The sequence below is a fragment of the Microtus ochrogaster genome, linkage group LG9, assembly GCF_000317375.1.
Source record: "Microtus ochrogaster isolate Prairie Vole_2 linkage group LG9, MicOch1.0, whole genome shotgun sequence".
NCBI classification, from domain to species: Eukaryota; Metazoa; Chordata; class Mammalia; order Rodentia; family Cricetidae; genus Microtus; species Microtus ochrogaster.
This window is the reverse complement of record NC_022034.1, coordinates 27,255,876-27,282,956: the sequence shown is the minus strand read 5'-3', so window position 1 is coordinate 27,282,956 and position 27,081 is coordinate 27,255,876. Positions and strand designations below refer to the sequence as shown.

The 27,081-nt window shown below is 44.3% G+C and overlaps 2 protein-coding genes across 3 annotated transcripts in view; one reads left to right on the top strand and one right to left on the bottom strand.

Annotated features, from left to right (window-relative positions):
• Positions 1-12,404, top strand: part of LOC101991582 — a 177,353-nt gene extending 164,949 nt beyond the window's left edge. Inside the window, exons 46-50 of the mRNA XM_026787503.1 lie at positions 1,148-1,357; positions 4,985-5,105; positions 9,503-9,630; positions 11,835-11,956; positions 12,057-12,404. Coding sequence (XP_026643304.1) covers positions 1,148-1,357; positions 4,985-5,105; positions 9,503-9,630; positions 11,835-11,956; positions 12,057-12,084 — 609 coding nt within the window. The 3' untranslated portion in view covers positions 12,085-12,404. The remainder of the gene's footprint in view (positions 1-1,147; positions 1,358-4,984; positions 5,106-9,502; positions 9,631-11,834; positions 11,957-12,056) is intronic.
• Positions 12,405-19,314: 6,910 nt separating this feature from the next.
• Cd164 (CD164 molecule) overlaps positions 19,315-27,081 on the bottom strand; it is a 12,795-nt gene continuing 5,028 nt past the window's right edge. The window contains exons 4-6 of one of the 2 annotated variants that reach the window (XM_005363570.2): positions 26,884-26,922; positions 22,715-22,771; positions 19,315-21,695 (exon numbers count right to left, since the gene is read on the bottom strand). In XM_005363570.2, coding sequence (XP_005363627.1) covers positions 21,526-21,695; positions 22,715-22,771; positions 26,884-26,922 — 266 coding nt within the window. In that variant the 3' untranslated portion in view covers positions 19,315-21,525. The remainder of the gene's footprint in view (positions 21,696-22,714; positions 22,772-26,883; positions 26,923-27,081) is intronic. The other variant, XM_005363571.2, reaches the window with a different exon arrangement.

Here is a 27,081-nt window from a genome sequence, read left to right as displayed (position 1 = left end):
TTCTTTCTTTCTTTCCTTTGTTTTATTTTATTTGATTTTGCCTCTATAACTCAGTCATTTTGGCTACATGGTCTCTTGGTTCTTGGCTCTCCCATGGTCCACTCTATTGTTCACTCTCTCCCCCTCCGCTCCCTCTCTCCAGCCCTGGTCTGCTGGTCGCGTTCAACCATGTTCAGGTGTTCAGCCGACTGCTTTCTCTCCCTGCTCCAGACTCTTCCGGATGCCTCTGGCTGTGCTCTCCCTGTAACTCCAATAAAAGCCTTCTCCTCAGCCTTACCTAGGAGCAGTCATGTCCTTATTTTCACTCAGCTGGAAGGAAGACAAATTCCAATTTGGCTTTTTCTTCCTCTTCGCCCTGACTTTCGCTTTTTCTTTGCCTCATGGAGGCAGAGTGACTTTCCAGCTCCCGCTCACTTCCATTCTCTTGCTTTAACTATGTAGAGTCTGGCTTCCCCAGAGATGTTTTGACAGTGAAGACAGAGCCCAAGTTAGAAGCACCCTCCCACACTGAAGCTTCAGTGACATGTCCTTGCCTGCTCAGAACTGAACCCAACAACTGCCGGCCCTCATGAGAAAGGCTTTATGGCAATGTGAATGTCGCTTGTGGTTCATATGAGTGTTTGGTGGGTACGAAGTTAGCATGAATATCATCATCTGATGCCCAGTACCCAGAAACTCAATTTCTTGACCTGGTAATGTTGTTGGGTGGGGCATTAGCACATCCTGGCTTTCGTTAGAGTTTGTTGTGGGTTCTGTTACCTATGACTGATGTCTCAGGGTTCATAGTAGAAGTGGCAGGTGAGCCTGGTGGTGGCGGTGCACGCCTTTAATCTCAGGACTTGGGAGGCAGAGGCAGGGGGATCTCTGTGAGCTCAAGGCCAGCTTGGTCTGCAGAGCGAGTTCCAGAACAAACAAATCCTGTCTCAAAACAAAACAAAAAAGGTGCCGGGTGAGACAAGATCCTAGGGTTCTCCCTGCTTACCGGTCCAGCAACCCAGGACCAAATAGTCAGGCTCTTGTCCCCAAAGCCACAGACCAGTGCAGGCAGCCTTGCTGAAAGAATGGCTGTTAGGGCTCCTAGCCTCAGCTACCTCTGTTACCCGCTGTTGATCTTTTTCTCTCTTGCCTTGGCCCTCCCTTGCTGCAGGCTCAACTGCTGAGGGAGTTGGAACACAGAGTGACTCAAGACTCTGTCACGCGGCAGCAGCTGGAGATCCTAAGAACATCTGGCATGGAGAAGCTCCTAGAAGATGTGGAGCAAAAGGAGCAAGAACTGCAGCTCCTGACAGAAGAGGCCCAGCGGGCTTTGAAAATGGGCCAGCTGCAGTGGAAGAAGATGGACAGAGACCTGCAGCAGGTGAGGACTGCTGGGCGCACCCCGCCCCAGGGGCCTATGGAACCTGAGGAGCCTGAGGAGCCAGCTGGCTTTCTGCAATGTTTGTAGTCCAGGCCGCTCACAGCAGGCTCTCCTGCTCTGTCAACTCCAGGCACACCAGGAAATGGTTCTATATTTCCACCCTGGGGCAATTGCTTGCTTCACTGTTTCTGGCTCAGAATTCCAGTGCCCTTGTGACGCCCCCTGAAATACAGGTTTCCATACAACTCTAACCTTTGAACTGGGGTCTTTTAGAAAACTTGCTCGAAAAGGACCAAGTATCTTAAAGCTGTGATAACAGGTTTTTACTCGCGTGTTTCTAGACATGCAGAGATTAAATGTGAAAAGCAAAGGTGGCTGGCAGACATAATTTTTATAACTACACCTCCCAGGGGAAATAGAGAGGGGTTATTATAATGCAGGTATGGATTAATTCAAGCCTCAGTAAGTAGACGGGAGAAGGTAATTGAATAAAACCTGACACAGACTGTGCTTCGCAGATATCCGTGGGTGAATAGAGCCTTAATTCATTCACTCGCGATCATATGAGACAGAAGAGCAATTTGAAAATGAAATTGAACTATTATTGGTCCAGGGTTTCAATGGCTCCAGGAGAAGTTTGGTGAGGAGAATTAAGTTGAATGGAGAGGATGCTAAACAAGCTACCTTCGAGGGGATCGAGAGAGGGGATCGAGATGAACTGCTGCCGAGTCAAAGAAAATTAGATTTTACACTTAGGACCTGGGCACGGCGGCTCATGTCTGTAATCTAGCACCAGAGACACCGAGGCATGAGGACTGCCATGAATTTGAAGTCAGTCTAAGCTACCCGAAACGCCAACCACAAAATTTACCTTTTGAGCCTTGGTTCTGTCCAACAATGGACAGTTCTATTGGGGCTGGTTCTCACTGACTCTTACAGAGGAGCTTGGCGATATGTATCTCATGGGCATGTTTTTAGGGCCTCTGCTGTCTAATAATCTTGAGAGGTCTGGGATTCCATGGAGTCTGCCCCAGGCAGGCACCAGGTAATAACCTTTTGGGTAACTCAGGGGTTTCGTCAGCCCAGGAAGCTACTTTTCCTCCCAAAGTTAGAAAACACTGATCCAGGTACTAATCTCCTAATGACTATTAATTAAACTTCTGCTGCCCAGCCCTTTGCTCCGCCAATGGCTGACTACGAGGAGCGGTCTAGTGTCCACATCCTCCAAGCCTGCTCATCCAAAACTAGCCACCTGTATTATATTTTTCTATTGGTGTGATAAAATACTTGACACAGGCCACTTAAGGGGGAAGTGCTTCTTCGGGCTCACAGTTTGAGGGGACACAGTCCATCGTGGCAGAAGAGTAAGGATCCTGATGGATCCCCCATCAGGAAGCAGAGAGAGAGAGAGTGTATGAAGAATAGAACCAGACTATCAAACCCGACTCCAGTGACCCACTTCCTCTGCAGAGTCTCTACTTCCTTAAGGTTCCACAATCTAAACCACACTGGGAACCGAGTGTGTCAACACATAAGCCTATATGAGACAGTTCAGATTCAAACTATAATCCTACATTAATTATTATTTGATCATTATTTAATTATTATCGTTGTTTCATGGCAGAGATTCTGAAGGCAATTAAAATAAATATTTTGAGTTTTCTCAATAAGCACATTTCCATCAAAACTGCTGGCTCTTTCTGAACTACCCCTCTCTCTCTCTGACAGCCCTTGTGTCCCTTGTGTGGGGCTTCTCAACCCCAAGTGGCAATTCTCAGCCAGCAAAAGGCCACCAGGAACTCCCCTGCCTCCACCCCGCCCATGGCCAGCAGTGTCTTCTTTGGCCTATCTTTAACCTCCACCTCCATGGGTGACTAATGACTGACTGACCAGACAATACCCTTTGCCTGACTGTGTCTGGACAGATCAGTTAGTGCCTAGGCTTTGGGATCCACCCCCAAGCTATAACTGGCTGGGTGACTTTGGCCCTCTTCATGACTTTTCTGAGTTAGTTTCTGCATTGGTGCAAAAGAGAAAACAATATACTAACTTCATAGGTTGTGGGGGAGAGCAAATACTCAAATCCAGGAAAAGCACTGATAGTTAACTTTCCCTGGGGTTAGTGTTTATGATCGTGATGGGATCATCAACACAAGACAAGCCTCAGAAACACAGATAGACCTGGCCTCAACCCTCTCTTTGACTGAGCGATTTTGGCCAAGGCATTGTGTACAAGGAGGGGCCTTAGTAAGTCTGCCTCTTCCCTCTGCTAGTACCTCTCAGATTTCCCTGACTTGGCTAGGAAGCCCTTGTTACGCTTCTTCCAGCTCCTCTTCCACCCCTACTCCCTGTGACACCCCCACCCCACCCCCGCCCCAGCATGCCTGGAGCACGAGGGCCTGACATACATGCCTAGCATTCATGGGACTATGGACCTGCTTTACGTGACAATGCCCTGCTAACTGAAAGTTCTGAGGAGCTACTGAGATCTAAACTATATTTGGGGGGACCCCACACCAGTCAACTCATGGCCACAGTTACTGGTATGGAGGGCTTTCTGTTTAGATTTAAAACCCACAGGACTGTATTTTAAAGCTTTTCCTAGAGGTGGGCTGGAGGTGTATGTCAGCTCATAAGAGTGCTGGCCTGGTGGGCATGAAGCCTTGAGTTTGACCCATAGCACCGCTTAGACTCATGGAACTGTGATCCATCACTTGGGAGGCAGAAGCAGAATCAGGAGTTTGAAGCCAGCCTACGCTACATGAGATCCTGTCTCCAAAATCAAGATAGGCAGGCAGGCAGGCAGACACACACACACAGGCACAGAGAGAAAGAGAGAGAGAGAGAGAGAGAGAGAGAGAGAGAGAGAGAGAGAGAATTACCATAAACTTGATGGTTGAAAATAAACATTTATTTATCACACTTAAATCTGAAAATGAGATCTTAGCCAGATTGGATTCTTTCAGAAGTTGTAAAAAAGAAAAAAAAAAAAGTCTGTCCCATGTCCCCTCTAGTTTTGGGTGGTGGTTGGTATTTCCCTGGCCTTCTTCCCTTTGGCGGTCCAGCCCTCCAATTCCTGCTTGGTATGCAGTGACCTTGTTGTCAGAGTTAAAAGCAATTAGGGGCTAGATTTTAAAAGAGAAATACTTGTGATTTGTGCAGATGGGAAACACTTTGGATCCTCCCCTTGCCTGCCTAGGGATGCTAGGTCAGTGTGCAAAGGGAGAACTGGCCAGGGCAATATTGCAGCTGCAGGGAGAAGATTTTTCCCAGACATGGACGCACAAATAGGTAAATAGATACAACAATGAGTAAATGTTAGTTTTTAGAGAAGCACAAAGTCGTAAGTATAAAGTGATTATAAAGTAAGGATTCCACCGATGGCTTCTGGTCCTCTTTATTTAATTCAGTTTACTTTAGCTGTTCCTTCCCAGGAACACAAACTCAGGCCTGTGTTCAGCCTATGCAGGACCCTGAAGACTGACTGCTTCTCATGGGATAGCCTTGAACCCATACTCTCCCTCATGGGGTAGCCTTGGACCCACATTCTCCCTCAAAAGTCACCTGGGAGCCAAAGGAACTCAAAAAGCACCACAAAGGATCCCGCTTCCCACCCTCTCGCCTCAGATGAGAAGCCAGCTTGCCCAGGAGCGTAGTATGAAGCTGGATGCCTTCCAACGCGTGCGGGAGCTACAGAGTCAGCTTCATGACACGGAGCAGCCACCTCTCCAGATGGGCTGCCCAGCTGGTAGGTGCACCTTCCTCTGGCTAGAAGGACCACCCAGTCTTGGGGACATTAGTTGAAAGGGGACCTCCATGACTCCAAGACAGGGTAACAGCCCAAGGCCAGGCGTGGGCTCTTCATGAATGTGGGCTGAATGGATAACATATGGATTTAAAACAAAAAAACCTTCTCGGATTTGCGTTGTTATCTACTCTCATCCAGTCATGGCTGGTCAGAGCATGTAAAATACCACTTGAAGAACAGTAAGCGTCGCATTGCTTGCTGGAGCGTCTTGGTGGTCTGTGGTACCAATGACCACATTTCTAGGGTGTTATTCATAAAGTACATTATGATTGCTGGGTGCTGGGAGCTCAGGGCTCCTGCAGAGATGTCCATCAGAGTAGTCCTCTGGGCAGCATGGCGACAGACCCCAGAGCCACTCTCAGTTGGCTTGAGTGCTGAATGAATTCCAGATTGACCACAAATATCACCAAATGCTGCTGACCACGCGTGGGTCATTGCTGGGGCCAGTCAAGCTCTCTCTTTGTCTCTCATCCGTCACGTAGATTGGTTGAATGCGCAGGCTTTGGAGGGGGACCACCAGATCCCTGTTACTGCTAGCTGTGTAACTTTACGTAGCTTGATTGCTCGCCACACAGTAAAATGTGAATAAACCTCCATGACTTATTCTAGAACACCCCTCTTATACTTAGGGGGATCTTTTGTCAGTCAGGAATTGCACAAGATGGGTACTACACTTTCATACACGTGTGTAGTTCTTTATCTGGGTTTCCTTTTGGCTGTTTGCCAACATGAGTGAGCTGAGGAAATACAGTCTTTCCCAAGCGGACAGTCGAGTGAGTCCAGGCTCACTAGGAACAGAGCTGGACTTGTTCCTGAAACCCACGGATCCTCCTCCTTGACTCTGCGCTTGCCTTGCCCTTGAAGCGGGCCTGCCATAGCCTAACCCAGCCCTAAGATGGAGTCCTGTTGTGACCACTGCCGCCAAGCAGTTCTACATGCCTTATGCTGGGGACTTTTTTCCCTCTCCCCCCTCTCTACTTCTCTCCCACCAGATGTTTTTGTAATTCCTTCTGGGCAATGTCTCCTAGAGAGCTGCCATCCAGGACCCCCAATATTTGCATAGTTATGGAGAAGAGCCAGAATGAGGTGCTCAGGTGGTCCCTCCTTTTTAAGTTGAGGGAGGGCTCTTTTCTAGTAGAAAAAGAACTTACTTTGGGCTTCAGGCCTAGCAGATACCCCCCAACAGGTGAAGGCGTTTTGTAGCTTCACCTGTTTTGACACACGGGCCGAAAACCAAGAATTGAATCTTTAAACTGTGCTTTATCCACAGAGCCAGCAATCTGAGAAGATATTGAATTAATACGTTAGAGATCTGTCTTTGGTCTCAGCACGGGCAGCAGATTGCATGGGGATGGGGGCAAAGGCAGCCAATCTTTGCAAAGTTTCCCCTTGCCCCTCTAGTCAGGTGATCAGTCTTGTCTTCCAAGTCTGTGGTCTGGCACTTTTCTCCTTATTGTCTCCTCTCTGCAGGGGCGGGGTGACAGACGTAAAGGCCACCGAGTCTAGCTTACCTAGATTGAAAGTTAACTCAGAACAAACAAGCCGCTGACAGTGCGCAGCCGTACTCCTTCCTGCAGAGAGGAAGTACAGATGTGCACTTGAGGCAGGCAGGTACGGGGACCGGGCACCCTCCTCATCTAACCATTCTTGTTCTAGGCACACACCCCTCTTCAAACAGTTCCCCTAGCAACCTCAGAGCTCCTCCTACATGGGACTACACATCCAGTAATGTTTCTCCGCCTCTAAGAATAACCAAATGTTAACAGTTTCTGTTTGAATGTGTTCTCGATATATTCTGGTAGGAGACCGCCCGAGTCAGCCTAAGATGGGTTTGGGTGCATGCACTGTAACTCACACTGTGCCCTCAAAGTGAACTCTTGGGGAGATTACCCTACTTATCATCTGATGCTTATGCAATCAGGTGTGTATGTGATGGTAAGATGCATGATGGGAAAGGATTGTCCATAATATGAGAAATGATTATAGGACCTAATCTATTGGTCAAAATACAGAACCTGCTGGTCAGGGGTGGCGCATGCCTTTAATCCCAACACTCTGAATGCAGAGGAAGGTGGATCTCTGAGTTCAAGGCCAGCCTGGTGTACAGAGTGAGTTCTTAAGAATCAGCCTCCTCCTTCTCTTTAGCCCTATACAAGGAAACCATAAACAGTAACTGGGACCTTGGCATAACCTCCTTTATGTGGTCGGCTGTCAGTCTTGATAGGAGGGGCCCTTTCTTATCTGGGTTTTGCCTTGCTTAGAACAAAGCTGTCTTGCTACTTCTGCAAATCCGTGTCATTCCCCTGTTCCAATCCTTCAAAAAAGAGCCCAAAGCCTGGAAACCCCTGGCACGACCTCCCGCCACAGGTCAGATGTGGTTTGGCTGTGTGAGGTAGTCCCTACAGTGCAAACCCGAGAGTGGGTGGGACCTTTAAGGGGTGGAGCTTAGCTTGGAGGGTCTTTGGTTACTGTGGTGCTGCCCTCAAAAAGGATTTAGGAAGGTCCTGTGGAGCCCCTTGTTCCCTGGGAGTTGACTCTCCTGATTGTGGCTTCGTAGTCTTGTTGATAAAAGAATTTAAAAGCAGACTCAGAAAGATGAAGAAATATTTTGTTTGAATTTGAGAGGGAAATAACAACAGGGAGGATAGCAGCCAGTCTCAGCAACAGCTGTGAGGGAGGAGATGGAGGAGAGCTGTCTTCTGAGTTCGGGTCCAGGGAAGCAGGCTTTCTCAACAGCAGAGGCCAGGAAGCAGCTGCAGGGGACAGGACTGTGGCGGCTGGTATCTGGGCAAAGAGGAAGAACCGTGAGAGTATGGGGGAAGCGTGTTAGGATTTTGACCAATAGAGAAGGGATTAAAAAGAAGGAAAAGAAAAGTTTTGTTCCTTTTAGTTAGATTTTAGAAAGACAGGCAGGTTTCGTGTAAAGACTTATAAGTGCCTGCTCTGGGGGAGTGGTCTCTGGTGTGTAAGTAGCCATGTCTTCTTCCTAGGGAGGTAAGTATTCCTCCAGTCTGCTTAGCACGTCTGTCTTCAGCATTCCTGAAGGGTGACTTTCTGGCTAGTTGGCTGACAGACCCATTAAGATTAATTCTTAAGGAAAAGACAAAAGAACCTATAATTTGGGGGTGGGTTAGAATATCATTTCTTCACCCGCGGATAGAGGAAAAGCTCAGGTCCTATTATTTTGATGGGGGGATTTTCCTCTAATAGGGCCTAGCAAAGCCCTGCTACCACCCTTTCATGTGGTGATTTAAATCTTAAGGATGGACAAGACTGACTACAAGATTCAAATCCATATTCAGCAGCCCCCAAGCCTCCCAGTGTCACCCAGCTCCCTAACAAACTGAAGCCTGGGTGAGGCCGCTAGCAGGGTGGACCTGATCCTGGGCTCACTCCCTGGCTTCAGCTCCCTACCTCCCTATGCTGTCTTTTCCTCCCTTGAGGGTTCATTCATTGAGCCTGGACCAGTTGAGTGCCCACCTACCTCACCCACCCCTCCCCATCTCCTGAACCGGGACTTTGATCCTCCCAAACTGTGACCCAAATCAACCTCTTCTCTTTATAGTGTTAGCGGTCCTCTGATACTTTATTATAGCCATGAAAACCCAAGCAATCCCAGTGGACAGCATCCTGTCCACGCTTCCTCCTCGGGAGTTTTGAGCAACCCTTTCCCTTTCCTATCTCCACCCTCGTATTTCCTGTCCATTGAGGGTCCTGGCGGACAGTCCTTTAGGATGTATCACCCAGGAGGGATCTTGCAACAGCTAACAATTATGTATCGTTCATGTATGTGTAAAGGTCATAAAATCTACTAAAATAAAAGCCTTCATTGAAGCCGGGTTTGATGGCTTATACCTGTAATCCTGGCCCACAGCCCCAGTGCTCGGCCTATCCCATCACTGAAGGCAGGAAGGACTGAAGAGTGTGGTGCTGGCCAGTCTGAGCTAACCAAAAACAACAGCCAAACAAACTTGAAAAACCTCCTCCCAGGACCCTATTCGCCAGCCTTTTCCTGCTCATCGTCAAGCTTCTTTACAGAGTTACCTATAAACGGGGCTGGAGAGATGGCTTCGGGGTTAAGAGCACACTGACTGCTTTCCAGAGGATCTGGTTCAATTCCCAGCACCCATATGACAGTTCGTAATAAAAAATTAAAAAATTGAAGCGGGGTGGGGGGGCGAGTTACCTGTGATCACTGTTAATTCATTCTACCTAGCTTAGGGCTCACATCCATCAGGGAGAGGGGAAGGAGAAACCCACAGAGGGAATGCTCTGTGTTAAACTGGGCTCTGCACACTGCAGACAGAGATCTACTTTCTTTTCCTTTGTCTTTATAGGGCTTACACCCCAGACCCACCGCTCCCTAAACTCTGCTGCTGCATTATCCAGATGCTCCCACCAGCGGTTTCCAAAGACTAATCTTCTTGGCAATAAAATGGCAAGAAGGATTCAAAGGCCAAAGACAGTGAGTGATGCTGAGCTTGCTTATACGTAGGAAACAAGAAGACTTTATACCTGGTATATACGTCTAGGGTAATTTCAAACTTATATTAGGAAAATTCTACATCCGGATGTTAGCCAGGTAGCTTGGATCTCTTTTACAGTTTTAGTGTTGAAATAAGCCCAGGGCCCTTTCTGAATTACAGACCACTCAATGGCTCTGGAAATCAGTACCAGAACCTTGCTGGATTCTCTTTGAGTTTCTTCTTTAATCATCGACAATAATTATTAATATCCGGTCCCTCATCTAATTTCCCCCTGCCTTCCTCTTTCATTTATTTGTTTGTTTGTTATTGTATGTCATATACATACCATGTATGTTCCAGCATGTGCATATGGAGATCAGGGGACAAATTGAAGGAGTTATTTCTCTCTTTCTACCATTTTGGTTCTGGGGATTAAACTCAGGCCATCAAGTTTGGCAGCAAACACCTCAATCTGTTGAGCTTTCTCACAGATCCCCAAAATTTCCTTTGATTTTTCAATTGGCAGTCTAGGTCTGGATGGAAGTTCATTGCAGCATTTAAAATATACGGTTAAGAAAGGGTAGGGAGGCTGGGGGGTGATGGCACACGCCTTTAATTCCAGCACTTGGGAGGCAGTGGCAAGTTCGAGGCCAGCCTGGTTTATAGGAGCTAGTTCCAGGACAGGCTTGATAGCTACAGAGAAACCCTGTCTTGGAAAACAGACAAACAAACAAAAACAAACAAGAAAGGAAGGAAGGAAGGAAGGAAGGAAGGAAGGAAGGAAGGAAGGAAGGAAGGAAGGAAAGAAGGAAGGAAAAGGAAGGAAGGAAGGAGATGGGAATCAATGAAACCTTACCAAATCAGGGTCATGTTACTATGGTTACCAAATCAGGGCCGTGTTACTATGGTTACCAAATCAGGGCCATCACTCCACTCCTCAGGGTGTGCAATCATCTTTCCCTAACATGTGAAATTCTAGTAGAGCTGTCCTTCGGCATCCATGAGGAGTTGGTTCTAGGACCCCCATGGGTACCAAAGCCTCCAGGTGCTTAAGTTCCTTACACAGAATAGTGTAGCATTTACATGCAATCTACACACAACCTCCTATATACTTTAAATCACCTCTTGATTACTTATAATGTTGAAACAGTGCAAATAATTGTTATATCACTTACGGAATGTAGACAGAAAAAAGTCTGTGCACTCAGTACGAATTTTATCTTTTCCCAATATTTTTTTGGTCTGTGGTTGGCTGAGTCCATGCGTACAGTATGGAGGAAAAGAAGTACCTTTGCTTGTAAAAGCCTTTTACCAAGAGAAGACTGCCATGTGCGAAGGAAAACAAGACATTTCACAGTTCAGCCCATCTTCACGTCACTTCTGAAAGCTCTGAGTACTTTGGGGGTGTTGCGGGTCCTAACTCTTGTGGTGGAAGAGGCTAACTAGCTAAGTGCATTGACGGAGACCCACTGGACGTGAGAAACCTGGCAGGGTAAGGGACTAGGGCTAACTGTTGGCTACTGCCAAATAAACCCTACTAAGATACTAAAATAATAAACCCTACAGTCAAGTATCTTGTGGTTTCACGAACGTGGGTACAAATAGGGATCCCCAAGCAGAAGATATGAAGGCAAGGCAACACCCAGCCTGAGCTCAAGCCACTCCAAGCCTGTCCATGATGTGACTTCCTAAGAAGGTGTGGAGATAAGACAGACAACCTGACAGGTCTGACAGACAGGACACACATGTGACTGTGATATATGCACAGAGATGTTCTACAAAGATGGCGCAGTGCTGACGTTAATGACAGAGCCCCGAGGAGTGTTTAGGCTGCTCCAGGTCAGCAGGTCTTCTCGTCCCCACCCGGAGCGCCTTTCCCCTGACTTTATGACGAGCCTGCCAAAGGCCGCCTTCCTAGAGCCAGTGCTGTTGGTCTTGGCGGTAGCAGTGCCCCTTGCTATGCTATAAGAATCCTTCAGCGGCAGGGCAGGGGTGGAGCAGGCCTTTAATTCCTGCACTGGGGCAAGAGCAGGGAGACAGGCGGATCTCTGTGTTTGAGGCCAGCCTGGTCTACAGAGCTAGTTCCAGGGCAGCCAGGGCTATACAGACAGACCCTGTCTCAAAAACCAAACCAAAACAAAAACAAAAAATATCATTTGCCACCTTTAAAAAAAATAGCCTTATCATCAACTTGATATTCCAGGTACCAATTAAGCAGAAAAAAAGGATTGATGATAGTTCTCTACCCAATGTGGCAGAAAATGCTCAACTTACAACTTTTCCAGTCCAAACAGCTCCATCCAGGATTTCATTCAGAACTGAGAGGTAATCTTTTTTGTGTGGATCTATTGTATTTCTGCATGCATCTAGATGGATAAAGATAGCTCCAGCTCTATCAAACTTTCCATCCGGCTTTTCTTCGCAGTATGTGGCAGACGGTATCGAAGAACTGAGATGAAGTCATCTAGAGTGTCCAGATGAAGCCGGATTTTGGTCCCAGATTTGAAACCTTTCAAGCACTGGTTTGCATTCTACAAGTTCTCTCAGGCTCCTGGTTGCCCAGAAGTCTCTCTGCTTGAGTTTTGAGTAACAAAGTAGGCAGGGTGGTCCAAGACAGAGGGCCCTGATGCTGAGCTGTCCTTACTAAGAAGTCAAGGCTCAGGCCTGGTGCTGGCGGTTCTTAGGGCCCCATTCAGTTCCAGCTCTCACGTGGTAGCTCACAGTTATCTGTAACTCTAGTTCCAGAGGACCTGATGCTGTCTTCTGGCCTCCATGGGTACTGGGCATGCATGTGGTATACATACATACATGCAGGCAAACATACACATAAAATAAAAATAAATCTTTTCAAAGGCATGTTATTAAAAGTGAAAAATCATTGTAGTACTCAATAAAGATTCATCCAAACAAATTTCAAAGCATTTTTTATTTTACTTAAATGTGTCATCCTTTCTTAATAATCTTTTCATTTCTTCCTGCAAATGCTAAAACTCTGTTTTATTAAGTGTTTTATAAAAAGATTTATTTTATTTTATGTGTATGAGTGTTTTGCATGCATGTATGTATGAGCACCACATTCATGCCTGGTGCCAGAAAAGTCCGAAGAGGTCATCGCATTGGCTGGGACTGGAGTCGCAGATGGAGGAGGTGCTAGGAATCAAATATGAGCCTTCTGCAAGAGAAGGGCTCTTAACCACTGAGCCAATTCCCCAGTCTACTTTAGTAAAGCCTTAATTCAATTCCTTTTCTTGTTCAGACTAGAGAATCTATCTTGGGTAAGAAAGAGATGAATGGATCAAAATAGACCAAAGAAACATATTTGCATGCATAAATTTATACCTTGCCATAGCCAGATCTCAGATGTATCTCCCAAAGGTCCACTGTGCTGGGAAGATGACTCATGATGTAGTCATCTGGGACAAGGGACAAGCAATTGAAAAACTGCCTGCATTAGATTATCCTACGGGCATATCTAGAGGGCGTTTTCGTGATTATTGATTGATGTGGGAGAATCCAGCCCACTGTGAGCAGTGCCGCCCCTGCTAGCAGGCGGAGCAAGCCATGGAAAGCTATCTAGTGAACGGTGTGCCTCCGACTTAAGCTCCAGCCTTGGCTTCCCTTGGCTTCCCTCGGGATGGTCTGTAACCATTAGCCAAATATATGGTTTCCTCCCCAGCTTATTTTAGCCAGTGTTTTCACAATAGAGAGGTGCACAGCTGGACTCTGGGCAAGCTAGGTGATGGCTACTCATTTCCTACTCTGTCAAAAAGATAAAAGTTACAAGTTGACTAATTTGTGCAGACTTTGAAGGAGCAGAGAGTCAGAGAGGAAAGCTCAGATAACTGGTAGCGGTGTGACCACCAGGGTATGTTTCAGGCCACTTCAAAGAAGGGTGCAGTTGCTGAAGAGATTAGCAACCATATAAAGGCTACACAGCCATCCATACATGCGAGTGCTCAGTTGGTGGGGAGCAGAACTCTTTGACAGGATTAGGTGGTGTGGCCTTGTGGAGCCTGCCGCTACACTTCCTGCCACGATGGTGAGAATGGACTAAGTCTCCAAAGTGTAAGAAAGCCCCAATTAGATATTCTCCTTTATAAGCGTCACCATGGTCATGGTGTCTCTCCCAGCAATGGAGCTCTGACTAAGAAGTGGTGAGGCTGACTAAGCAGCCACGCGTAGCTTCTGTGTAAGTACTAGGGATCTAAACTAGGTCCTCATGCTTGCCCTTGTACAGTGCACACCTTTAATCCCAGTGCCAGGAGACAGGAGGAGCCCAGGGACTCACTGGTCAGCCAGGCTAGCCAATCAGGGAAGGTTCAAGCTCAGTGAGAATGGTCCTGTCTCAAAAAAGAAGGTGGAGAACAATTGAAAAAGACATCTGAGATTGACCTCTGGCCTCCATCCACAGACTCAAACATTCCTGTAAACACACACACACACACACACACACACACACACACACACACACATATACAGAGAGAGAGAGAGACAGACAGACAGACAGACAGATAGAGAGACAGAGAGAGAGACAGAGAAGTATTTACTATGGGAATGTCATGAAGAGACACCATGACCAAGGCAGCTCTTATAAAGGACACCATTTAATTGGGGCTGGCTTACAGTTTCAGAGGTTTAGTTCATTGTCACCCTGGCAGGGAGCATGGCAGCACGCAGGCAGATGTGATTCTGGAGAAGTAGCTGAGAATGCTACATCTGGATCTGTAGACAGAAGGAAGAGGGAGCTCCTGGGCTTGGCAGGGGCTTCTGAAATCTCAAACCCCACCCCTAATGACACACATTCTCCAACAAGGCCATACCTCCATACCCTTTCAAACAGTGCCACTCTTTGGTGACGAAGCATCCAAATCTATGAGCCTATGGAAGCCCTTATTCTCATCCAAATCACAATGATGAGTAAAGCAACCACGGGGACTTGGTAGTGTTGGCAGAAGCATTATGGGCAAGGGGGGCAAGTCTTATCCAGAATATGTACTTGTTAGGGAAGATTCATCTCTGGCCCCTTCTTAATGAAAAAAAGTCTAATACAGTCAGCCTGCTGCCAGACATACAATTGTTTCCCACGGAGTTGACACCTACTCGGTAATGTCCAGGCAAATGAGAAGCTCTGCCTCTGCTGGGGAGATGGCTCAGCGGGTAGGATGTGCATGAGGACCTGAGTCCAGATCACCAGAATGTACATAAAGCCAGGTGTGCTCGTGCACACCTGTAATTCCAGCTCTCCTACAGTGAAACGGAGGATGGAGACAGGCATCAGATGAGTCAGAGATGGGTAGACCATACCTTGATTGGGATGCTAGCTATGAATAACTCTTGCCCACTACATTTTTAAACCTCACGCCAAGACCCCAAAGATGGGGTTTGCAGGGAGGCGTCACTGTATCTCTCTGTTCCTTTTCCCAGTGTGGCCACACTGAATAAACCTCCTTTTTATTATTGTTTGCTCGACTGGCTTAAAGACAGGTGGCTAAACCCAGCTTATTGAGGCTACCAGGGTCCAGGCTTTTACCTTTAATTACTGCTAACATTGGTTGCAGCAATAACAAAAATGTAGCTAATATAGAAAACTGGTACCCAAAGTGGGATTATTGTTTTAAGAAACCTGTTATTCTTGGGCTTTGAACTGTTTTGTGGGACCAATGTCTGGAGCTGTGGGCTACAGAAGCCTAGAAGGCTGTCAGCACAGTTGAAGGGGTGAATTTGGGTAGGGGGTTGAAAGACCAGAGTACAATGAAATGAGTACAGTACTGCCTGAGCTCATGAGGCTTCAGAGGGGAGCAAGGAGTCTTGGGAACTGAGCTGGAAGGTCATTTGTCCATTCTGGCCTAGAATCGGACTGCAGTCTGCCCATGTCCTGAAGAATAAAGCTGAATTCAAAAGTAATGGACTAAGTAATTGTCTTAGCTTTTGTTCTACTTGCTGTAAAGAGACACCATGACCAACGTAACTTACAAAAGAAAGCATTTAATTGGGAGATTGTTTATGGTTTCAGGGTGAGTCCATGGCCATCATGGTGAGGGGGGCACGGATGCAGGCAAGCACGGATGTGGGCAAGCACGGATGCGGGCAAGCATGGATGGTGCTGCAGCAGGAGCTGAGAGCTTACATCTGCTATACAAGCAGCAGGCAGAGATGGAGCAGGGGATCCTGGGCCTGACAGGTTTTTTAAAACCTCAACACTCACCTCCAGTGACACACCTCCTCCTCCAACAAGGCCACACCTCCTAGATTTTCCTAAACAGTCCTCCAACTGGTAACCAAACATTCAACTATATGAGCCTATGAGAGCCATTCTTATTTAAACTGCTACAGCTGTTTAGAGTGAGGATTTCAAACCAGCGTAGGACCTAGACTGTAAAATGTTATACGAAAAGTACAGTCTGCCAAGGAAAGGGGTACGACCAAATTTACAGAAGCCAGTAAGTTTAGTACAGAGAGCAGCTGTAACTCCTCAAGAGATTTGTACCATAAAACAGAAATCTTGTGTTCTACATTGGGACAACAGGAATGGCGCTCTAAAAGCAAGAATCCCCTCCTCCCATGAAGACTTCATTTTGTGAAAACACAAACTCATTGGGAAGGAGAGAACTTGATGTGAGAATATTCCTGAAGGGGTTCCCTGAATATTCCTGAAGGGGTTCCCTGAATATTCCTGAAGGGGTTCCCTGCCAGAACTTGATGTGAGAATATTCCTGAAGGGGTTCCCTGCCAGAACTTGATGTGAGAATATTCCTGAAGGGGTTCCCTGCCAGAAAGCAACCTCGGTGGAGATCATCACAGCTGTGGTAAAAGGCGCCAGACCACGTCTCAAATTTGTGCAGAACTTAGCAGCACAGATTACACTGCTTTAAAGACAAGCACAGTCCAGTTATGTGGTACATGCAGGCCCACACCGATGTCCACGGAAGCTGCTGAGGCCAAGCAAAGCCTGTGAAGAGGAGATGATACAGAGACCAAGACACCCTGTGTGAAACCGTGAGGAGGAAGTGGAAGCTGGGACAGACCTGCTTGTTTCCTGTTATGTGATAAAATACTGACCAAAAGCAATTTGGAGGGGAGGATTTGACCTACAACTTCCAGGTCATAGGCCATCAGGAAAAGTCAAGGCATGGACCTGCTGTAGAAACCATGGGAGAATATTGCTTGCTGGCTCGCTCCTGGGTTCATGCTTACTTAGCTTTCGTAGACAGCCAGGGCCGTCTGGCCAGGGGATGGTGCTGCCCACAGTGGGCTGGGCCCTACTATAATTAACAAGTCAATCTCTCACAGATATTCCTACAGGCTGATCTGATCTGGGCAATTTCTCAATTGAGATGCCCTTCTCAGGTGACTCTAGGCTGCGTCAAGCTGACAGTTAAAGCTCAGTAGGACAAGACTCTATGATATTGGAGATATGCAGCAATTTCCTCTGAGTACAACATCCCATGGTGGAATGAGCCTCCCTAAGATAAAAGAAGTTCCATCTTAATCTGTTTTATACTAGAACGCTGGTTCGCAATCTGTATGCTGCGAGTCCTCTGGAAGTCGAACAAGCCTTTCATGGGGGTTGCATATCAGATATTCTGAATATCAGATAGCTACAATTCATAACGGTAGCAAAGTTACAGTTATGAAGTAGCAATGAAAGTAACTGTAAAGGTTGGGGGTCATCACCACATGAAGAACTGTATTACAGGGTTGCAGCTTTAGGAAGGGCTAAGAACCACTGTCCTAGAGGGAGGCTCCCAGGAAACAGGAAACAACTCTGAGTTCCTGAAGCATTTCACCTGACCCCCACCAAGGCTGTAAGCAGTACTGTTGAGAAGGAGGCTCTCCAGCCTGTCAACTGCCTGCACATCACACAGGACTAGAGGATGACAGCTATTGTGGGTCAGCACCCGAGATGGAGTTGGCTGTTCAGTGATGCAGCTGTTTGAGTCATCTCTGGTCTCATAGTAACTTGTCACCAACTCTCCAAATTCACAGCTTTATTCCTATGAACTTTGACATAACAATCAACACCATCTGAGGTAAGCAGACCTTTGATCACCTCTCCCCAGGAAGTGCTCACTGCACAAGATGCCGAACATGCACCAAAGAAAGCTACAGGGATGGAGTGGAGATGGACCAAAAGATGCTATGTGTACTACAGTTGCCAGGCTCGAGGCAGAGCTACTCAAGCCCACTGGAGCCCAGATGTCATCAAAAGCTCCAGATACTGAGCATGGAACTGCAGTCTTTCGCAGCTGAGTTTGTCTTGCTTTGGTCAAGTCTATCCTGGCTATCTTCCCATTCCTCCCTTTTGGAATGCAAGGGTTTACTGTGCCAGTGTGTGTTAGAAGTTATGTGTTTTGATTTTACAGGGCTCATGATCAAAGAGACTGCCTTAAGTCTGAGAACAGACTTTAAAATAGAAGTGTTCATACTGATAAGGCCATAGGGCACTTATGAAATGGGACTGAATCATCTTTATGAGATGTCCATGAGCTTATGAGGGTCAAGGGTGGGATGTAATGGTTTATTGACAGTTTGTGGCGGTTAACTTTGTCAACCTGACAGGACTTTAGGATTACCTACGAGACTTAACCTCTAGGTATTGCCTAAGAGACATAGGAAGCTCCAAAGAGATTGTAAAGATCCACTTAAAGAGTACTTTGAAAAAGAATCGCGAGCCAGGAGTGGTGGGGCACAGCACCATTATTTAATCCCAGTGCTTAGAGAAGCATGCAGATCTGAGTTTCATGCCAGAGCTACAAAGTGAGATCCTGTTTCAACCCTGCCACCCTCCTACCACCCCCAAAAAGGAGGAAAATCTAATGAGTTTCTGTATTCCCTTCTCTGCTTTCTGGGCTACTGATAACTAAACAGTTCCCGCTCCCGTGCCTTCTCTACATCCCAAGGTGTGAACAAGAACAAGCCTTCAAGTTGCTTCTGTCAGTTTTGTTCACAGCAATAAAAAGGTTAATACACATGCATTTATGTATTGCTTGAATAGCTAAAAGTTAGAACATAAGAATTCTTTCTCTCTCTGAGACAATATCTCATGTAGTCCAAGCTACTCAAGCCACTGTATAGGGCTGCTTTGAACCAATCCATTGCCTCTACCTCCCACGTGGTCAGGTAAGAGAACATGTGGCTGTCTTTCACTTTCCATCCAAACAAAGTAAGATTATATATATATATATTCACAAAAAGCGAGCATGTGAACAAAGCATACGAATGAGTGGTTTCTGGAGAAATGATCAAATACAGATGCTTCTGCACATGGTCCAGCAGAACCAGACTTCGTATGGCAGCATACGGCCTGATGCTCTAAACACAAGTCAAGTTTCATTTCTCATGCACTCTGAAGTAAAGAGCAGGATGTGGCTAGCAAGATGGCTCAATCTCTGGAACCCACAGAGATGAAAGGAGACCCAACTCCACAAAAGCTGTCTCTGACCCACACCTAACTCTCTCTCGCTCACTCTTGGTTAAGGTAAGTTTGGAGGGGGGATGTCCCTTTTAGCCTCTGTCCAGCTATCGTTTCTAAGGTTAGAATCCATAACCTTTAGGAACCATATACTAGCTTACAGAACACAAAAACAGTAGACAACCAAGCCTCAAATGGACAGGTAAGGCAAATACAACAACGTTAAATTTTATAATCAAAATGTGACACTTTTGATCAATAAAGAGACTAATTCAATAAACATGTATTTATTTAAATCAGTTTGGTACACATACAGATTAGTTTTATAGTTTTTATTGAACTCAAATAGAAACTTCTAAGTACAGCAGTGTCTGCTTGTGCAGCAAGTACAGTAAAGGTAAAATAAAGTATTTGACAGAACTCGATCTTCAGGACAAATCAGATGAAAACTCTGAAAAGGTTTCTATATACCTTCTGGATTAAAAAAAAAACCCAAAAATCATTAATGGCTCAAAATACTACCTTACTAAACAAAGGTGGGAAAGAGTGATGGCAGCTGTGAATTCTGTAGCAAGAGCTTATGTAGAGATTTGCAAAACGTCACTAACTGTCTATGATGTTAGAGCAGTGCTCAAAACTACAGGAGTTTCAAATTAAGTTACATTCTCAGAGAACTTGCTACATGTGCTGACATTTATATGGGGCAAGGAAGTCACACAGAGGTAAATGACAATTACACCAATTTTGCCACCTTATAAGGAATGAAAATTCTGTGTATTTTCAAAAGAACTTTAGCACTTACTTAAAACAGCCACGGCACTGTAATAAATTTTGTGAGGTACCTAGATTATAATGGAAACAAACTGTGAGGTAAACCTATCTTTCCCCAAAAACCTTTGAAGCCAGAGATTTTAAACAAGTAAGGCACTTGAAAACATTAGGTGTATGTACAAATGTGCAAGTAACACAAACTTCAGCTGTACCAATAAGTGACAAAGAAACAGAAACTTCATTGTAAGAGTACAGGGAGTTTCACTTATGAAGAAAAGAACAAAGCAATGTCATTTCCTACTATCAACACTGGAAACCAAGTGCTAAACTCTGCTACTCTAAAGAAACTAACACAAAACTTAAATGACATAGGACACCAAAAGCCCATTTCCAATTGGAGCCTCTAACTAGTCCATATGTCAGAGGCAAGGGAGCACTAACTCTACAACTAAACAAATTAGCATTTTACCTAAAGCTACAGAAATAAAAGTATGCATGATTACAGCACATGGGAACTGAAACCAAGGAGGAAGAAAAGGAGTCAAGAGAGAACAGCCCATTCAGCCAGGGCATCATCTTAGAAATCCACTGCAATCTCTTCTCAAAGCTCAGGGTTTTACGTTACACAGGTCACATCTGTTAGAAAACAAAGTGATTGTCTCATTTTAAGTACTAGAAAATGATTCTAAAACTCCTTCCTTTTCACCTCATGTAAAAACTACTTTTCAGGAAAACCTGGTGGAATCCTTAAGATATAGTAATATTTGGATACTCTGTGTACAGAGGGAAAGATAATCAAATCAATTTTATGTCTATTCAACAGCCCTATGAAAAATGTTAGATAGTTTCATATAGGAAGCCTTTCAGCTTAGAATTATTCTTTAGCTTCTATTTCTCCGCTCTGGAGAAACCAATGTTTAAATTAAACATTAACAGCATGTTATCTAAAAGCAGGTTCACTGTTGCTCACATCAACAGTTACATTCTCAGACCAAGCTTGACCTCCCACAATGTGAATACATTTCTGTCCAGCCGCCGTCTCGGTCTGTCTTAAGGCACTGTTCTGTTTTCTTAATACAGTGTTTTATGAGTATGAACAAAACCTGTTACACATTAATGGTCTGCATCCTTTCCTTTCTCTAAATCTGGAATGTGATTCCCTGCACGGCATCGTATTTCTAGTGTATCAAATACAACTATCAAGCACAGCCCTCTAAAGGTAGTTCAGTACCAGTCAATTCAGTCTCCTTTTGAAGTCAAGCCTCAGTCTACCTGACTGGTGCCCATCTGGCACTCTTCTGAATTCTGGCCACTAAGTCACACCTGGAGTTAGGATGAAAATAACACAGACTTTAGTTTTTAAATGACTACATTTAACTGCCAGTCAGGTTGCCTGCACAGGACACCACCTTCCATAGCTTATAGAGTCACATTTGGCATATCAGAGGAAAAACATAATCGCACAGCAGCAGCCACTCTATAAACAAAAGATGATAGCCACATGGATTCATGCAGAATATTTTCAATATTCCTGTTAAGCAAAATGGTTTAACTGACTTTTCTTCAAGAACGATGCTCCACAATATCCTGTATGCATCCTTTGGAAATGTAAAGGTCCTGGAACAGTGGCTTCCATGTGGGACTTCATGAAATAGTATTTTGGTTTCAGTGAGTTACTAACTGCCAGTCTGCATTCATTGAATGGGTCTGTTTACAGAGTGTGGTAATTTCGTTCTTTAGATTTGCAGAATTTATAGAGAAAGAAGATCACAGCCTGCACGCCTAAGACAAGAACAATTCCTCCAATGAAGCTGGCTGCATCGAAGGTAGACTTCCGCTCAGGTTGGTAGGTTGGGGTCAGGGTGGTATTTGTCGCACCTGCTATGACAACAAAAAGAAGAATCCTCAAAGAGCGGCATGGGTATTTACAATTTCCAGACCCACCCGGGCATCAAGTTTGCCATGAGTTAAATTCTATAAATAGGGTCTTCCTGAGTCAAGTTTTTCTAACACAAGTAACAATCTACATTTTCAACAAAGAAAATAGTATATTAAATAGTACTCTGCTAGTTAATTTGCATTATGAGAAATCATTACAAAGCCATAAGGAAAACAAATTTAAAAACTAGAATTTCTACAAACAAAATATTAAAAATCTAAACGTACTGCCAATAATTCTGTATTACGAAAAAGTGTTAGCAAGTCAGAAGAAATCTAGAATTATAAAGGGAGTAAACTGTTTCAAGAGGAAACAGAAAAGAGATTACTATGTACTTCGATGTCAAACTAGATGCCAATGTATTCTTGAGGAGAACATCACTGCAGGCTCTAGTAAGCTGACCAACTTTAACATTAGCCAGGAGTGGATCTTGGCTGGCAGAGTCAAGCACCTAAAAACCTCAAACAAAAACGAATTTGCTCCTAGTGTTTTCTATCCTGTCTGTGTGTGTGTGCACACAGCATGTGTGAAAGCAGAGTGGTTTCACTGAAGCTGCAAAACAGCAGGAGCAGGAAGTCACAACAGTCAAACAGTAGGAAAGAGCACTCGGATCCACGCAAGTCTAAGAAAATGAACATCATTTAAGAAGAGCAGGGAAGTGGAAATCTTTTCAGACTTGTCTAACTAAAAATGATAATCTTACCTTCACCAAAACCATGAAGGTATCATACCTTATAAGTAACTGGTAGCCCCAAATTTGATTTTGCATCTAGGGCTTACAGAAAGGCTTTAGAGAAAACACTTACTAAATCTAAAGGGCCAGGACACATCAAAACTAGAAAAGGACCCTCTGCAGAGCATTAGGAGTCAACCACCGCCTTGGCTCTCTAAGTCATAGGTATCCACGAATAAACTGAACCTAGGTGGCAGAATCACTGGTAGTTTATAAAGCCCCAATTACCTGATGTGACAACTGAAGGAGTAGGTGTAGGAGAGGAAGGCCGAGTTGTGGGTTTAGCTGGAATAAAAACAAAATACATTTAGAAACCTTAAATTTCTAACTTCCCAATTATCCAATATACAGTTTCTAAAACAACACTTTTAATTTTTTAGAGAAGCATTTACATATATTCTAACACATTTAGCCAGCATAAGCTTGTTTTTATGGTAAGACATATGTCTACATGTAAGACACACATATTAAGACAAAGACTGCAGAGAGACAAAGGGGAACAAGTATATTTAGGGAAGAGTGTTACAGGTTTCATTCTTTTATGAACAATCTTGCTCCTATGACAAATTAGTATATATAACTGAAATATACAACTGAGTATATTATATATACCATGCTTTGCTTATTTTTAAGGGATCAAGTAGAATACTACACTTTGCAATGCAAAACCAGTCAAGGTCAAAGCATTAAGCAGGCATGGTTGGGTTTCAATAAAGCCTTATCTGCTAGCATGAGCACCCAGGGCTGGAGTAGCCCCTACTTGGATTATATAGTCTACCTACCTCACAGTATGAGGCTAATGTACTGTCTAAACATAAAATGACCTCTGAAAATGAAGTTCTTGATTGCAGGAACTATAAACAGTGTCTACTACTGAGTAAAGTCACGAAGAATTCTTGTACCAGTACTAGAGGCTATACAGTGAGACACTGTCTCAAACAAACAAAAACCAAACAAATGAACAAAATTTTTAAAATTATAGTATAAAATGTGCCTGTGTATATATGGATGGGTGTACAGATGACATGGCACAAGTATGGAAGTCAACCTATAGGAGCTGGTTTTCTCCTGCCATGTGGCAAGTACCTTTATCTCCTGAGCCATTCTGCCAGCCCCTAAGTTCTAACATAAAGTTAAAATATAAAGCTCTGTGCTTCAACAATAATTATAAACCAACATTGGGCTTTAAGACAAATGTCACTAGTAAAAGGCATTGTTGGCATCCCAAAGTTAACAGGATCCTAGGAAGCCAAGGTATTCTCATTCTCATAGGACTACGGTAAATTTCTACTAAGATTGATACGAAGGCTAATAAGATAGCCCAGCTACCAGTAAAAGCACTTGCTATGCAAACCTTCTGACCATACTTCCCTACCTAGAACCTAGGTAAAGGAGGAAGAAAGCCAACTCCAAAAATGTCATCTGATCTCTACTCCATATGGCACGTCCCATCTCTCCCCCAGAACTAAGCCCCCTAGTTATACTACAAATTGGCCAGTCCTGAAATCACATACATAGAAGAAACACTAAATAGACTAAGAAAGTTGTACACACACACACATAGACAGAAACATTTGAGGGAGCAAGGAAGGGAGCATGGGAGGGCTAGAAAGAGAAAAGATGGGGAAAATAATATAATTGTACTTTAATTTAAAAAAAAAAACACCTGGGAAACACACACACACACCCAAATCCTAAGGACACCTTATCTCCCTCTTTTACCTCGCATCTTATAGGGTAGTAACATACATAATTCCTTCGTTAGAAGGCCTGACTATTTTAAGACTTATTTCCTTTCATAGTTTGTTTAAATATACCTGTTGTGAGACAATCTTTTTGTATACCAAGAAGATATACCTTCTGATTGGTTTAATAAAGAGCTGAACGGCCAATAACTAGGCAAAAGAGGATAGGTGAGACTTCCAGAAAGAGATAGGAACTCTGGGAAGAAGAGAGGCAGGAATCGCCAACCAGACATGTAGGAAATGGGATGCACAGAACTGAGCAGAGATAAAGAGCCATGTGAAAGAATGTAGATTAATGTAAATGGGTTAACTTAAGTTACAAGAGCTAGTTGGGACAGGCCTAAGCTAGAGCCAAGCTTTTATAATTAATAAGTCTACGTATCATTATTTGGGAGCTGGAGGTCCAAAGAAAGTTCCACAACATATACCTTCTGGGTAACCAAACAACAATCGAGATATGACAAAATGAACTTTACAAATTAAATATTTATTAACTTTTTTTCAATCTTAAGATACTAGTTTTAGCCAGGCGGTAGCGACACAAGTCTTTACTCCCAGCACTCAGGAGGAAGAGAAAGGTAGAGCTCTGGGAGTTTGAGGCTAGCCTGCCTGGTCTACAAAATTAAGTTCTAGGACAGCCAAGGCTACATAGAGAAACCCTATCTCAAAAAAAAAAATTTTTTTTGTTTGATGTTATGGTAAGAAAATTCTGTAGATTTGCTATGTAGTTTTCACTATTCACTCTTTTGTTTGTTTGTTTTTCGAGACAAGGTTTCTCTGTGTAGCTTTGGAGCCTGTCCTGGAACTAGCTTTTATAGACCAGGCTGGCTCTGCTGGGGTTAAAGGCATGCGTGACCACTGCCTGGCCACTATCCACTCTTTTTTTTTTTTTTTTTTTTTTTTTTCGAGACAGGGTTTCTCTTGTGGTTTTGGAGCCTGTCCTGGAACTAGCTCTATAGACCATGCTGGCCTCAAACTCACATAGACCCACCTGCCTCTACCTCCTGAGTGCTGGGATTAAAGGCGTGCGCCACCACCACCCGGCTCACTATCCACTCTTAAAGAATGGTAAAATTTATTCTTTTTGTTACTAGGTAAAACATTTTAACAAATTTAAATCGAAAAGAGTATTATATTGACAATATTTTCAAAATAAGGCACTACTTTATTGAATATACCTCCTGACCTGTATGCCCTTTTCATTAAACAAAACCCCTAAATTATAATAAACTATTGGTTGATCAGGAGCACCATCCAGGGTAACATCACTTGTACTAAACACTTAACCCTTCCTTTTGTCTTCCACTCAATGAATCACCCACCTTTCCCACTTCCTCTGACATTATTTGGTCACTACACTAAAAGTACCATTTACACTGAGGAAAGGCTACTGAACTAACTGTACTGGAAAGAAATGGAAGGAGCTTCGGTTTCCTTAAACAGATACACTTCCTAAGGCAAGCCTAGCATTCTTCCACTTTACAGAACCACAAAATGGAGAAACAAGACTCACTGAACAGAATGTAATACATTAAGAATGGTTTGGGGGATTTCTTCTGTCTGTCCATATCCCAGGCTCACCATTTTCTCAGTCAACAATCTCCACCAAGTACAGAAGCAGAGCACTAACAGTCCACTAAGATAAACATGGTAGTATTGCAGGTTCTTGGCATGAACATTTCTACTATAACTGATTTCAAGTCCACTCTGGTCTTTTACTTTGCACAGGCCATAATAGTACATTTTATTAAAATACAAGTCTGGTCCTATGAGGACCTACATGCTTCGATACCATCTAAGTCTCAGAATACAGAGCATACAGAGAACTTCTGAGTTTTGCTTTAGATTTGCCAAGTTTACCAAGTTTATTGTCACCCAGTATAAGATACTTAACATCTCACCATACCCTCACCTCTCTTCGGTCAGTGTGAACCCCCTGTTTCATTTGGCATGTTTCCCCTTATTTCCCAGTGTTGTGTCAGTCAGTATCTCCCACAGGCTAATCCATCTCTATCTCACTCAACACACACCTACAGATTCCCAACATACAATGCTCACTGACTTTATTCATTTTTCTGGTAGCACAAAACTAGGGGCTAATTAGTTCTGTCCATACCCTCTCATCCGGCCTAGAATAGACAGTTTAATACTACTCCCTTAAAGTTCTCATTGTACCCCTGAGATGAACTAACTGTCCAATCGTGGGTATAAGAAGTGAAGTATACCACCAGCTTAGAGTAAGAGGGAAAAAAAACAACACAAACACACCTAACTATTATCCTTTGTCATAAAAAGTGCACTTAGTTATACACACACAAGACTCGAGGAAGTTAATTTCTGAAAACATTCTGGCACACTGCTCAATAATGACAACTGCAATTTCCTGTCTGCTTTTCTGTTTTCCGAGATTTATAAGACATCCACAAAAAGCAGCCCAAGGCCTCGATGTACCAACTAAGTAAACCTATTGAGAGTCACTAAAAACGAACTACTCCAGAGTCATATGCACCACCACAAGAATACACCTTTACACCACTGTTGTAGTCATGGCTAAATGAAATTTAAAACAATACCAACATCTCTTAGCCAGTAAGTTATCAACAGGCCTTTACACTCCCCAGCAAACAAGGAAGAGAAAATCCTCTGCATTACCTGTAGAGTTGGTTGGCACTGGAGTGGCGGTAGGCTCGACTGAAAGAGAGAGACACAAAGTTGTCTAAGCTCGGAACAACAGCTTCCCCACCTGGGAACACTACCTGCAGCTTTATGACATGCACTCCACCCCTGGAAGAGACAGTTACTCACACCCAACACTAGTTTCCCTTTCTTTAGAAATGAAACCATCAATTT